At 50.8% G+C, this 14,753-nt stretch overlaps 1 protein-coding gene across 5 annotated transcripts in view; it reads left to right on the top strand.

Moving 5' to 3' along the window:
- The window catches only part of CPT1A (carnitine palmitoyltransferase 1A), an 81,767-nt gene that overhangs the window by 24,700 nt on the left and 42,314 nt on the right, over positions 1-14,753 (top strand). For all 5 annotated transcript variants that reach the window (XM_031653780.1, XM_031653784.1, XM_031653783.1 and 2 more), the window contains 3 exons: positions 3,506-3,659; positions 6,405-6,544; positions 11,315-11,486. In XM_031653780.1, the coding sequence (XP_031509640.1) occupies positions 3,519-3,659; positions 6,405-6,544; positions 11,315-11,486 (453 nt within the window). In that variant the 5' untranslated portion in view covers positions 3,506-3,518. The remainder of the gene's footprint in view (positions 1-3,505; positions 3,660-6,404; positions 6,545-11,314; positions 11,487-14,753) is intronic.

The raw sequence follows: 14,753 nt of genomic DNA, 5'->3' as shown, positions 1-14,753 counted from the left end.
AGATGGCTTTTTGAGAAATGGTTCAGAGCTGCTTGCTTTGATACCCTCTTCAGCCTGTGGCAAACATCTGCTTAGTGATCTTGCTGGTTTCAAAAATGGGATCCATTCCTTTAAAACTGGCCAGGCCATGGGAGTCGGCTGCATGCCTACTAAATAATATGTAAATACTGTTGTTTTGTTGTTGTTGTTGTTGTTGTTGTTGTTGAGATAGGGTCTCACTCTGTTGTCCCGGCTGGAGTACAATGGTGTGATGATGGCTCACTGCAGCCTCTACCTCCTGAGCTCAAGGGATCCTCCCACCTCAGCTTCCCAAGTAGCTGGGACTACAGGCCCACGCCACCACACCTGGCTAATTTTTTATTTGTTGGAGAGATGGGATTTCGCCATGTTGCCCAGACTGGTGTTGAGTTCCTGGCCTCAAGCGATCCTCCCACCTCAGCCTCCCGAAGCGTTGGGATTACAGGTGTGAGCCATCATTCCTGGCCCATACATATTGTCGATTGCTTTGCAAATTGCTCTAAGCTAAGGTTATAGCTGGTGGAATGTAGTTTTGCCAAATTACTCTTTCAGAGTCATTGAGGCAGAGCTCGCAGGATCTGTGCTGGTACCTCTCGGGTGTGTCGTCCGGCCCAGCTCCTCCCTCACTCCGGCAGTGTGTGGCATCTCCACCCGGATGTCCTGGCGACATTTCACATGTGGCAGGTCCAGGCATGAATTCTCAGCTTCCGCCCCAGCCTGCCTCCTTCCCTCCCTGAGACTGTCCCATGTCAGTACCTGGCTTCACTGAGTGGGTGGCTCAAGTCAGGAGCCTGACAGCCCATTTCACCAGCACGCGCAGCTCAGGGTGCCTCTGCAGACTGTTTTGTGTGGGTCATTGTCCACACTGTCACTGTCCCTGTCACTGACAGACTGGGCCAGGCCTGGGCACCTTAATGGAAGATAGCCTCAGCTTCTTACTGGTCCTGCTTCCCCATCCATGCTCCATACAGCAGCCAGGGCGGTCTTTAGAACAGAAATAGTGGCAGGTTCCCTTTCCTCCGGGCCCTGGGATGCTTCTCCATCGCTAGCACAAAACCCTGCCACCTCCCACCGGCTGCCTCTGCCTTCCTCTCAAGCTTGGCCACCTGTCCTTGAACCCAGACACCCTGCCCTTGACCCCAGCTACCCTGCCTTTGACCCCAGACACCTGCTTTTGACCCAATACCCTGCCCTTGATCCCAGCTGGCCTGCCCTTGACCTTAGCTGTCCTGCCACTGACCCCAGATACCCTGTCCTTGACCCCAGACACCCCTGTCCACCCTGTGACATTCTTTGACTCCCAGCCTCCTGCCCTTCCTGCCTCCAGCTGTCGCCTGCTCTTCCCATGGTCGCTCCTTCTCCTGGCTTCACTGTCTCCTGAGAGGTCCCCTTGGCACCTCCCCTTCCTGCACCAGAGCGCTGCTCATGCATTGCTTGTTAGCGCGGTCTACGCCGTTGGAAGGCAGAGGGGCCTTTTCTGCTGGTGTCCAGCTCCTCTCCTTGGCAGGCACATTGGAGGCAGTCAACAGATATCTGTAATGTGGACAGATGTGTGAAGTCGGGTGGCTTTCCAGGGCCTGTCAGTGGATGGTTCGTGTTTTGGCTGGTGGAGGACTGAGCTGGGCTGATTTCTGTAACGGGATCTTCGAAACTGTGATAGCCACTGATTTTCAGCTTGCCCTCAGAGGGCATCAGTGGGCGTAAATCATCCTGTGATGAGAACACGGACACCCACCCACACACGCACACCATACACACGACCACACACGCACACACCATACACACACAACCACACACACATGCACCCACACACACCCACCTGCCACACACCCACCCCCCACACACAGGCCACGCACCCACACACACCACCCACACACCCACCCCCACACACACACACAAACTCCACACACACGCCCACGCACTCTCACACACACACACCACACACATACACCACACATACCACACACACACTCACCCCACACACAACCACACACACACCACACACACGCAACACACACACACACACCCACACACACAACCACACACCTGCCCATGCACTCCCCACACACACACACACCACACACACACACCACACACCCACCCCCACACACAGCCACACACACCACACACATACCCCCACACACATCACACACATATACACACATACACCACACACACACCACACATGCACACACACACCACACACATACACCACACACACACCCCACATACACATACATACACATACCACGCACACATATGCCCACACACACCACACATACATATACATGTATACCACACAGACACCACAAACACACCACATACACATACATATACCACACATACATATGCCCACACACACACACACACACATATACACGTATACCACACAGACACCACACACACAAACACAACACACATATACACCACACACACCACATACACATACCACACACACATCTACATACACACACACGAGTTTTTGGATTTTTATTATGGTCCTTGATAGTTTTTTCCTCTTAGCTTCTCTTTTATCCATTTAGTACTTTGTGGCAGGCAGCTTGGGAGGAGGTGGGGGAGGCACAGTGAGAAGGGCAGGAGCCGCCGCCCTGGGGGTCCAGGAGGGGATGGGGGCTGTGCTGTGCTGAGCGGCTGTGCCGAGGAGCCTGGAGGAAGGCAGCCGGAGCCAGGATGAAGGGATGGGAAGAATGTAGCAGACCCCGAAGCAGTTTTCTGCAGCCAGACGGGATGCTGTCCCCAGGGGCTGTGCTTGCGTCTGGGATACAGCGCCCCAGGATCTGCTGAGCCCGTGGGCCGCCAAGGCAGATGCTGCTTCAGCCGCTGCCTCCGAGGAAGAAGGCCCGCTCGGTCCGCGAGCACCCATTCTTGAGGCGTCTGCACATGTGACTCGTGGGGTCTCCATGGGTCTCTCTGAAACCCCAGAACAGTTTCTCAAAAGAGCAGCCACATAGACACCAGAGGCAGAGGCATTTGGTATTGATGTGTGCTCGAAGTTCAGGGTCTAGGGCTGTCGTGGGCCCCCTCGTGGACTCCTTCGTGGACACTCTGGGCCTCTTCTAATGCCAGCCTCCAAGGGCCTGGCTGTAAGATTGAGATTTGTCTGTGCTGTGCGAGTTGCTGAAGCGCCACGGGCTTTGCGTCAGCAGGTGTGTCCTGGATGCTGGCTTGGAGGCGTGGTTCCGGGGGACAGCCAGGGCCAGGACTGGGGTACCACGGGCCTGGATGCTGGCTTGGAGGCGTGGTTCCGGGGGACAGCCAGGGCCAGGGTTGGGGTACCACGGGCCTGGATGCTGGCTTGGAGGTGTGGTTCCGGGGCATGTCCAGGGCCAGGGTTGGGGTACCATGGGCCCGGATGCTGTTAAGTGGGGAGGAAGAACTTAAATTCAGAAGGAATGGCACTTCTATATGGGGATTTTTTAGTATCTGGTCCCACAAAGTGTGTTACATTTTCTCCTTCTCCTTCCAGGTAATTCCTGAAGATGGCAGAAGCTCACCAAGCTGTAGCCTTTCAGTTCACGGTCACTCCGGATGGGATCGACCTGCGGCTGAGCCATGAAGCTCTTAGGCAAATCTATCTCTCTGGACTTCATTCCTGGAAGAAGAAGTTCATCCGATTCAAGGTTTGCTGAGATGAGTTGAAATCTACACAGTATGCCTTTTAATGTCTAAGAACGGGGCTCTTGCAGCGATTGAGGTCTACGTGTTTCAGACTGGCGATTGCGTATCACTTACCTATTTCCACGGTACTTAAGGCTTGGGGACATCGTTACACGGACTTTAGCTCACTGGATGCTTGGAGCAGCTCCATTAGGCAGGTAGAGGGAGTTGGCATGCTCTAAAGCAGGCCGGGAAATCGAGGCTCCAAGGGCCAGCGACCTACTTAATAGAAGGCAGAGTAAAGACTAGAATTCACATCTTCTGTCTGAGTCAGAATCCTTTGCACCTTGTTCAAAAAGGACTTTTTCTGGGCCAGGTGCAGTGGCTCACACCTGTAATCCCTGCACTTTGGGAAGCTGAGGTGGGCGGATCGCTTGAGCTCAGGAGTTTAAGACCAGCCTGGGTGACACGACAAAACCCCATCTCTACAAAAAATACAAAAATTAGGCAGGTGCGTTGGCATGCATCTGTAGTCCCAGCTACTCAGGAGGCTGAGATGGGAGGATCGCTTGAACCTGAGAGGCAGAGACTGCAGTGAACCATGATTGAGCCACCATACTCCAGCCTGGGCAACAGAGCGAGACTTTGTCTCAAAAAAAAAATTTTTTTTTTTCCAAACTTCAGCAAGTAGATGTAATAATTACTTCGTTGATAAAACATTCACATACTAGAAACTCTCCACATAAGGTCCGGGCATGGTGGCTCACGCCTGCAATCCCAGCACTTTGGGAGGCCAAGGTGGGTGGATCACAAGGTCAGGAGATTGAGACCATCCTGGCTAACACGGTGAAACCCCGTCTCTACTAAAAAACACAAAAAATTAGCCGGGCGTGGTGGCAGACACCTGTAGTCCCAGTTACTTGGGAGGCTGAGGCAGGAGAATGGCCTGAACCCGGGATGTGGAGCTTGCAGTGAACCGAGTTTGCGCCACTGCACTCCAGCCTGGGTGACAGAGCGAGACTCCATCTCAAAAAAAAAAAAAAAGAAACTCTCCACATAAGTTCAAATACAGTCGAGTCGACATGTTCTCAATTCTGTTTATCTAAAGAAGTGGAACTCTGTTCTTTTTTAAGCAAGTATCTTGTTTTTCCATGTATTTTCGTTTATTTTAAACATCATAGAAGGAATAAGTGCATGTTTGAAAACACGGAAACTAGATGAAAGTTCATCAAGTCGAGAGTGGACACCCCCGCTGACCCCCGCCAGCCCCAGCAGGAGCTCAGTTCAGTTTGTGGACTTCCCAGTGCTCCGTCTCTGAGGGCGGCACTGAAGTGGGCCACTGAGAAAGCCCTAAGCTCAAGAGTGGGTGGCAGCAGGGACGGCAGGGAGGTGGGCGAGCCCCTGGGGGCCAGCACAGCTGCACAGGTGTCCCTGGGGCTCAGCCTGTGTATTCTTGGGCCCAGATCAATAACCCACCAAGGCGACATCCGAGATGTCACTGAGGCACTAGCTCGGCTCGCCGAGGGCTGCTCTTTTTCACCTTGGAATCTGGGAAAATAGAAGCTTGGATGCAGAGGCTTGGCCATCATATTCAACCCAGTGGGAATGTTGTTCTCCCCCTCCCCTCCCCTTTTTTTTTTTTTTTTTTGAGACAAGGTCTTGCTCTGTTGCCCAGAGTGGAGTGCAGCGGTGTGATCACGGCTCCCTATAGTGTCACTGGGCTCAGGCAATCCTCCTGTCTCATCCTCCCAAGTAGCTGGGATCATAGGTGCACACCACCACGCCCGGCTAATGTTTTTTTTTTTTTTTTTTGAGACAGAGCCGCACTCTGTTGCCCAGGCTGGAGTGCAATGGCGCGACCTTGGCTCAATACAACCTGCGCTTCCCGGGCTCAAGCAATTCTTCTGCTTCAGCCTCCTGAGTAGCTGGGACTACAGGCGCCCGCCACCACACCTGGCTAAGTTTTTGTATTTTTAGTAGAGACAGTATTTCACCATGTTGGCCAGGCTGGTTTCAAACTCCTCACCTCAAGTGATCTGCCCGCCTCAGCCTCCCAAAGTGCTGGGGTTACAGGCATGAGCCGCCTCACCTGGCCTGCTTTGGTCATTTTTAATCCATTACCTTGGTCAAATCAATATCTTATTAGGATGGTTTAGTAAGAATGTTTTTTAATTGGAGTTGTCAAACATACACAAGAGTGAAGAGGACTGATTACAGATCCCCACCGTTCACTTCCTTGTTCAACAATTTTGCCAATTTCGTTTGATATAATCCTTTTTTTTTTTTTTTTTGGCTGGAGTATTTTACAGCAAATTCTCAACATGGAGTGAGGCCTCCCATGAAATCTTCAAGGTTAAGCAGCCTTCTGACATAGGGGCGGCAAGAGGGGCAGTTTTGGAGCTGGGGTCTCAGGGCATTCTAGACAGTAGCAGGCTAGGGACAGGACATCATGGTGGCTCAGTGACATCCTTCACCAGCTAAACTAGTGCCTGGGCTGATTCTCATGTCCTGGGGTGTCCACTCTTGGGGAAGCTTTCAGGGTGGGTTTTGGCTCAGAAGTAGTGGAAGGGAGGAAACTGGAACGCCGCAGGCTGTAAACTCTGGGGAGAGTCCCAGCTAGTGGGGTATGGTTTCTTAGTGCACGCACGCTGCCGACACCCTCTTCTCCCTGCCTGCCGACCCAGCAGTCCTGTTGCCGGGGCCATGAAGCGCCGTTGCCCTGTGGGTTGTGGGAGGACACCGCTCATGGCCCGTGTGTCTGTCTTTAGAATGGCATCATCACTGGCGTGTACCCGGCGAGCCCCTCCAGTTGGCTTATCGTGGTGGTGGGTGTGATGACAACAATGTACGCCAAGATCGACCCCTCGTTAGGAATAATTGCAAAAATCAATCGGACCCTGGAAACAACGTAAGTAATCCTGTGAAATCTCCGAATGTCTGGGAAGTTACGGATTTTATTGCTGTTTTTATGTCTCTTCAAATGTGATGATTGTCACTGTTCTGGATTCGATGTGAAGCTCCTGATTCTGTCCTCATGTCGGCTTTCTTCTCGCCTCCTGGGTGGTGCTAAGGTCCCTCCAGGAGTTTGCGGTCCTCTGCGGCCTTTCCTCCGAAGACCAGGGTGAGAAGAGTGGTAGTAGCCCTGGGGCACCCCTTGGAAGGTGTCAGGGCCCGAGGGTTTGGCCAATAGTGACAGTGCCCATAGCCCGGCCAGTAGGGCTCTGAAACGGAATTTCTGCTCAAGGGGCTGAATCTCCATGTAATGATTTCTTTGCACTTGGAGTCCGTTCATCCCAGAGTTCTGTGACCCTTGAACTGACTGCTCTGGGGTCCTCTGCAGGGACCTCCCCCACTTAGCTTTCTGTCAGGGTGGTTCAGAAATCTCCAGGGGACACCCCTGTCACTCCCACCCCTAGGGTTTTGGATTTTCCTGGGGCTTATCTCTCGCTACCAAGAGATAAGGCCCCGAGACACCTTAGGTAACATTCAGCACATGTTCATTTTATTTTTTTTCCAACCACCTGCCGCCTGTTGATGGCACGTGTTTATTGCAAGCCTGTGATGCCTGTTATTCCATCCAGTTCTGGAGATGGCCCAGACTCCCGTCTAGGAAGGTCAGGTCCTGCACTGCAGTGACCTCTCATTAGGATCCCTTTTACCAGTGAGGAAGCTTTCAGACAGATGCAGGCGTCTGCCCAAGTCACAGGAAGAGGGAGCGGGGAAGCTGGAATTTAAACCCAGCTCTGTGCCAGCTCTGAAATCTGCTTTCTTCAGTGTAGCACTGAGGTCCCCCCACCCCCTGCCCCAGAAGCTTCCGTGAGACAAATGCACGTGAACACCGCTGCTTTATCGCCATTTGAACGTCGAGACAGTGGAACGCGGGGCGACTCAGCTTCCTCGTGCAGCTGTGACCCTTGCGCTTGGACACACGTTTTCCTTTCTGGTCTGAAAGCTCCATGGTGCCTTGGAAGTGTCCCTGCTGGCCCGTGCCAGGCGTTTGATTCGATTTCTGTGCTGCTTGTTTACACCAACGGCATTTTTGCCATTGGGGCACGGTGGTTCACACCTGTAATCCCAGGACTTTGGGAGGCCGAGGCAGGTGGATCATCTGAGGTCAATAATAGCCGCCAACTCCTCATAACTGGGCTTTGTTTTGGGGCCAGGAGTTGCAGGTGGAAGGCACAATGCCAGGTCAGGGCTAAGCTAAAAATCAAAGCTCTGGATCTTCATAGTCATGCCTTGCGGGTTGTTTGCATGTAAATATTGTTTAATCAGCAAGAAATAAGAAAATAAACTGGCAGAAAAAGGGACATAAACGAAAACTCACTCACAGTTAACGGCTGAATTTGAATTTTTTTTTTTTGTGAGATGGAGTTTTTCCTCCGTTGCCCAGGCTGGAGTATGATGGTGCTATCTTGGGTCACTGCAACCTCCACCTCCTGGGTTCAAGCAATTCTCCTGCCTCAGCCTCCTGAGTAGCTGGGATTACAGGGGCCCACCACCATGCCTGGCTAATTTTTGTATTTTTTGTAGAGATGAGGTTTCACTATGTTGGCCAGGCTGATCTGAACTATTGACCTCAGGTGATCCACCCGCCTCGACCTCCCGAAGTGCTGGGATTACAGGTGTGAACCACCGTGCCCAGCCTTGATTCTGCTGACTAGAAAGAAAAGATTAAGCAGATTAATGGTCTGAATCTCCTGATGACAGCTTGAGCAGGTACCCTGATTCCTGCCTCTTTTTGCGAAGGGTCTGCAGAGGACCCCTTCACATCCTGTTCCTTCTCCAGGAAGCCCTGGACCCTCTGAGCATCCAGCTGAGTTGCCTGCAACCTTGAGGTAGCTCAGGATCGCTGGCTCAGGCCTCTATAAGTGTCTGCAAGAGACAGAATCAAAGTTCCCAGTCATTTTAGCAGAAGCATGCCTGGTTGGGATGCCTGCCAGGTTCCTTGTCTGCCTGGGGACTGCTGTCACTGCTGTCACTCAGAAAGCAGTTGGCAGACCTGGGCACTCGGGGCAGGCCTGGCTGCTCTCTTCCTTGAGGTCCCAGGGCCCGCAGGCCTGCAGTGGATAGCCGCCTCTGAGCCTTGTGTGTGGAGCTGTTCCTTCATACTTTTCATTCTCTCGTGGGGTTAATGAAGATCTTTTTTTTTTTCTTTTTGAGATTGAGTCTCACTCTGTCCCCCAGGCTGGAGTGCAGTGGTGCGATCTCGGCTCACTGCAACCTCCACCTCCCGGGTTCAAGTGATTCTCCTGCCTCAGCCTCTTGAGTACCTGGGACTGCAGGCACACGCCACCATGCCCAACCAAATTTTGTATTTTTGGTAGAGATGGGGTTTCGCCATGTTGGCCAGGCTGGTCTTGAACTCCTGATCTCAAGTGATCCACCCGCGTCGTCCTCCCAAAGTGCTGGGATTACAGATGTGAGCCACTGAGCCCGGGCCAGATCTTTAATTTACTCTCTAGTGTAGGCCTTCTCTTAAAACTGGATTATATTTAGAAGTGTTGACTGTTTAAAGCTCTTAATAATCTGGGTCTTTGTAAGATTTGTTTCTTTGTACCTCTTAAACCTATTTTGGTAAACTAGGCCATCCCTGGCCTAAATTTAGAAAGGCCGGGTTAAGGGCCAGCGTCTTCCAGCCTCATGGGCCATTCCAGAGCTGCTGTCCTGGAGGGGACTTGCAGATTCTCTGGGCCGCTGCCTTCAAAACTGGAGTCAGGCTGGGCGCGGTGGCCTGTAATCCCAGCACTTTGGGAGGCCGAGGCAGGAGGATTGCTTGAGCCCAGGAGTTCAAGACCAGCCTGAGCAACATAGTGAGACCCTATCTCTTAAAAAAAAAAAAAGAAAAGAAAAAAAAAAAGAGTAAAAAAGTGGAGTCATACGTGTTATGTGGGGTTTGTCTCTGAGTCTGTCCCCGACAGCCTTGTAAGGAGCATGTCCTTTCAAAGAAAGCTTTTTGCTAACGTTTTTTATCTAAGTGCCTATATGTCTATATTTTTAAAAATCTTGAATGTGTCATTTGTTTATGCTAAAATACTTTTATTTTTGCAAATCAAGTAAGTATATAGGTCTTTTTCTTTCAGTAATCTAAAATGTAGATTATCTAAAAGATGGCTTCTGAAATCCCTAAACCCAGGTTTGCTGATAGGTTAGATGACCAGAAAAGAGCGTATAGGTTTAAAAAAGAGACTACAGTTAAACTCCAGTGCTAGACTTCACGGGTTATAGAAAGATACACATTTTGGAGCAAGAGTATGTAACCTTGAAGATAATTTGTTTTTGTCCACTTAAATATTATGCAGTGTTCAATTAGTGGTTTTCTTTTTTTTCTATTTCTTATTTTGAATTATTTTATTTTCTTTTTTACGTTTTATTTTTATATTGATGGGGTTTTGCCATGTTGCCCAGGCTGGTCTTGAACTCCTGGACTCAAGTGATCCACCCATCTCGGCCTCCCAAAGTGCTGGGATTATAGACGAGCCACTGCACCTGGCCAAATTAGTGCTTTTCAAATATTGGGGATACCTTTAGGTTATATATATTGGTCTTTTAATCATTTGAAGCATGCTTAGTTTTTATTTAAAAAATATTTTGCAGTTACCAAAACTAAAACAAACCACAAAATAGCTGCATTTCTGGCCAGGCACAGTGGCACACACCTATAATCCCAGCACTTTGGGAGGCCGAGGCAGGTGGATCACCTGAGGTCAGGAGTTCGAGACCAGCCTGGGCAACATGGCAAGACCCCATCTCTACAAAAATACAAAAATTAGTTGGATGTGGTGGCACACACCTGTAATCCCAGCTATTCGAGAGGCTGAGGTGGGAAAATTGCTTGAACCTGGGAGGTGGAGGTTGCAGTGAGCCAAGATCACCACTGCACTCCAGCCTGGGCAACAGAGCAAGACTCTGTCTCAAAAAAAAAAAAAAAAAAAAAAAAAGCTGCATTTTGTCTCATTTTTAAAGTCGCATGTTTACCATAATATGTACTACCTTCCTTCACAAACAAAAACATTTCCTGTATTTAAGTTAAATATTTACATGACCGTTTCACACAGTCTGTTTCTTTATTCGTGTTAAGTACTCCTAAGTCAAAAACAAGCTCTTTTGATAGAAATACTGGAGGTAATGGTTGTAACAAAATAATTTGAGATTACGATTGCATCTAAAAGTAAGTTTGGGAGAAAAAAATTCATAAAGAGCTGAAGAAAGTGGCCCAGAATCTCTTGCTCACCTGCCGGGGAGGCGCAAGTCTGCAGGGCATGGCTCTCGCGGTGGCCAGGTCCCGGCCTCACAGCATCCCCCCTGCTGTTGGTCCAGAGGTCCTGGAGGAAGCTGTGTCTTTTTCCAGATGACACAAATTGGCCCTGGTTGGTTTCAAGGCCACCAGAGCAGATCAGGCTGAAGGGACCTGTGGGAAGAGAGCAGACAGGCCTGCCCCGGGCACCCGGGTCTGCCGGCTACTTTCGGCGTGATTGGTTTTGGGGTGAGGAGGAGAGAGTCCGTGAGTGTTTTAAGAGCTCGGTTCCTGCAAGTGCTCTCCCTCTGACTTTCCCGGCTCTACATGGGGCAGGCTGCTGGACGCTGAAGCACGTGGTGTCTGTGGCGTCACCGGTGGCGTTCGGTGGCACCGTGCGACCTCACACACAGCCTCCCTTGTCTGGGTCTGTCTCCGCAGTGACTGCATGTCCAGCCAGACGAAGAACGTGGTCAGCGGCGTGCTGTTTGGCACCGGGCTGTGGGTGGCCCTCATCGTCACCATGCGCTACTCCCTGAAGGTGCTGCTGTCCTACCACGGGTGGATGTTCGCTGAGCACGGCAAGATGAGTCGCGCCACCAAGATCTGGATGGTAATTGTGCATCCCTCTGGCAGTGGAGTGGGGGTAGATGGTTTGGGCTTTGGAAAGAAGGACACCTCTGGGACCTTTTCTCCCTTGATGCTTGGTTGGTGACCTGGGCCTCAACCTTGAATGGCTGGAGAGGTTTGAGTCACCATGACACAAAAGCGGGGGCCGAAGAGTGCTTCTCTTTCGTGACGTTAGTGAGATCTGCAGCATGTTTTATTGAGGTCTGCTGGGTTTGTAGTTCAGGTCATTCATCAAATAAAAGTGCTGTCCATCCAGTTCTCTGTAGCGTTCTTGACTCACTTGTTGTCAGGCATTAAATGGTTACCTTAGCTGACCCCTCGGACAGGCTCCCGTGACTCGGACTTAGCTTCTGGAATGTTCCCCCAGCTTGCCTTGGCCCTTAGCCCAAGGGTCCTTGATTTAAGGTCATGGCTTTGCCATATATGTGGATGCTTGTCCAAATTTCATGATTTAAATGTTTTTCTTTTTTATTTTTATTTTATTTTATTTTATTTTATTTTGAGATGGAGTTTCACTCTTGTTGCCCAGGCTGGAGTGCAATGGTGCGATGTCAGCTCACTGCAAATTCGGCCTCCCGGGTTCAAGTAGTTCTTCTGCCTCAGCCTCCCAAGATGCTGGGATTACGGGCATGCACCACCACGCCTGGCTAATTTTGTATTTTTAGTAGAGGCAGGGTTTTATCATGTTGGTCAGGCTGGTCTTAACTCCTGACATCAGGTGATCCTGCCTTGGCCTCTCAAAGTGCTGGGATTACAGGTATGAACCACCGCACCCAGCTTTTTTTTTTTTTCTTTTTGAGACAGGGTCTTGCTCCATTGCCCAGCCTGGAGTGCAGTGGCACGATCACAGCTCACTGCAGCCTCAACTTCCTAGGCTCAAGTGATTTTCCCACCTCAGCCTCCTGAGTAGCTGGGACTATAGGCGCACACCACCATGGCTGGCTAATTTTTGTATTTTTAATAGAGATGGGGTTTCGTTGGCCAGGCTGGTCTCAAACTCTTGAGCTCAAGTGATCTGCCCACCTCAACCTCCCAAAGTGTTGGGATTACAGGCATGAGCCATCAAACCCGGGCTCAATTTAAATGTTTTTGTGGGAGCTGGGCATGGTCACTCATGGCTGTAATCCCAGCACTTTTGGAGGCCAAGCCTGGTGAACCACCTGAGCTCAGGAGTTTGAGACCAGCCTGGAGAACATGGCGAAACCCCATCTCTACTAAAAATACAAAAATTAGCCAGGCAAATTAGCCAGGCGTGGTGGTGCATGCCTGTAATCCTAGCTACTCAAGAGGCCAAGGTGGGAGGATTGCTTGAGCCCAGGAGGTCAAGGCTGCAGTGAGCTGTGGTTGCGTCCAGCCTAGGTGACAGAGCCAGACCCTGTCTCAAAAAAAAAAAAAAAAAAAAAAAAATTATGGCCTTAGTTTTTCTGAAAATAAACCCTCCAAGATGGGCATCATCTCTGGACTTTCAAGGCCTCCGTCTGGGGGCTGGGGCCCCTGTGACCCCCTGCAGGCGGGCATGTGCCCCATGTACCATCTGCCCATTGTAGTCATGGCCCTGGGCCTTGGGCTTTGCTCAGCACCTCAAGCCCAACCTGGGTCTTTGGGGCTGGACATGTGTAAAAAAACATCTGGTTTATTCACCCCTGTCTTGCCAAGTGGCCTAAATGGTTCTAATGGACCAGGTAATCATGAGAAAATTTTCTGCAGAATCTTTCTCGAATGAGGCTGCTCCATGGGTCTGCCGGTGTATATGAAGCCATGGGTCTGCTTTGGTTTTTTTGTCTGCCCCGACCTTGGCCCCGGGGCCCTTCTGCTCGGTTGCCTCTGGGTAGCCCCCACAGTGGTGCCTGCCTGGACTGGGCTGCTGTCCCAACCTCTGGGGAAGCCTTGTAAGAGAAGTGTGGGAGTCACCGCAGTGCCCACCACACACTGGGACTCCACTCTTGCCAAACAAATTTTTTTTTTTTTTTTTTTTTTTTGAGACAGCAGCTTGCTCTGTCACCTAGGCTGGAGTGCAGTGGTGCAATCTCAGCTTATTACAACCTCCACCCTGCTGGGCTCAAGCGATTCTCTCACCTCAGCCTCCACAGGAGCTGGGACCACAGGCACACACCACCACGCCCGGATAATTTTTTGTATTTTTAATAGAGACAGTGTTTCGCCATGTTGGCCAGGTGATCTCGAGTTCCTGGGCTCAAACGATCCAGCCTCCTCGGCCTCCCAAAGTACTGGGATTACAGGCGTGAGCCACCGCACCCAGTCAAACCAATTTTTTCTCTCAAATCAGTTTCTGCCATTTGGATATAAAGTTCCTGATTTCTAGAGAAGCAGAATTTAACACCTAGAAGAGATTCAGGTGGTTCCCACGCTTGGCAAAGCAGGCTAAAGGGCACTCCCTCTGGTGGGTTCGCAGCTGAGGTTCAGTTGAGTCCCAACGCCCTGCGGTACCAGGACTCCCCACCTGGGCCCGAGGACTGCCTTTGTTTTGGTCGGCATTGAGGTGACTGGTTATTATACAGACTTGATCATCCAGCCTAAAACCAAGGGCCACAAATGTGCCCTCTGGGAGGCTTGGCAATGACTGAAGGAAAGACGCTGCTTCCCCTCAGCTTGGCTCAGGGTCAGGCACGTTGACCCTCCTCACTGCTCCTAGAGCCTGGAGCCCATCCCTAAACTAAGGGCCTTGCAGAAGGAGGTGGGGTGGGACTCACCCTAGGTGCAGAAGCACAGTTCGGGTCCTGGCTAGTCACGATGCTGGCAGTGACATCTTACGGCCTCCGTCAGGCTTGGCTTTGATTCCACGTGGTTTGTTTGTTTGTTTTTGTTTTGCTTTTTAACATAGGGTCTCACTGTGTCGCCCAGGCCGGAGTGCAGTGGGGTGATCACGGTTCACCGCAGCATCACCCTCCCAGGCTCAATCAATCCTTTCGCCTCAGCCTCCCAAGTAGCTGGGACAACAAGCACATGCCACCACGCCTGGCTAATTTTTTGTGGTTTTTTTTGGTAGAGATGGGGTTTTGCCGTGTTGCCCAGGTTTTTATTGGCATGGAGGGCGGGGTTATATGCTTATTTGCTAGAACCTGTAAGTATGGGGCGGGTAAAAGATGGACCAGATGAAAAATAAATCAACACAGAAAATCAGTAAGTGGTTGGCATGTTGTGCACGCTGGAAAAGTGGCTTTGGATCTTTAACATAGCCTTGTCTTTGAAATTGTAATTCTCACATCCAAGTATAACCAGGCGCGACCCT

Source organism: Papio anubis, chromosome 12, assembly GCF_008728515.1.
Source record: "Papio anubis isolate 15944 chromosome 12, Panubis1.0, whole genome shotgun sequence".
Classification (NCBI taxonomy): Eukaryota; Metazoa; Chordata; class Mammalia; order Primates; family Cercopithecidae; genus Papio; species Papio anubis.
The sequence above is the reverse complement of the archived record's forward strand: the minus strand, read 5'-3'. Positions and strand labels throughout refer to the sequence as shown.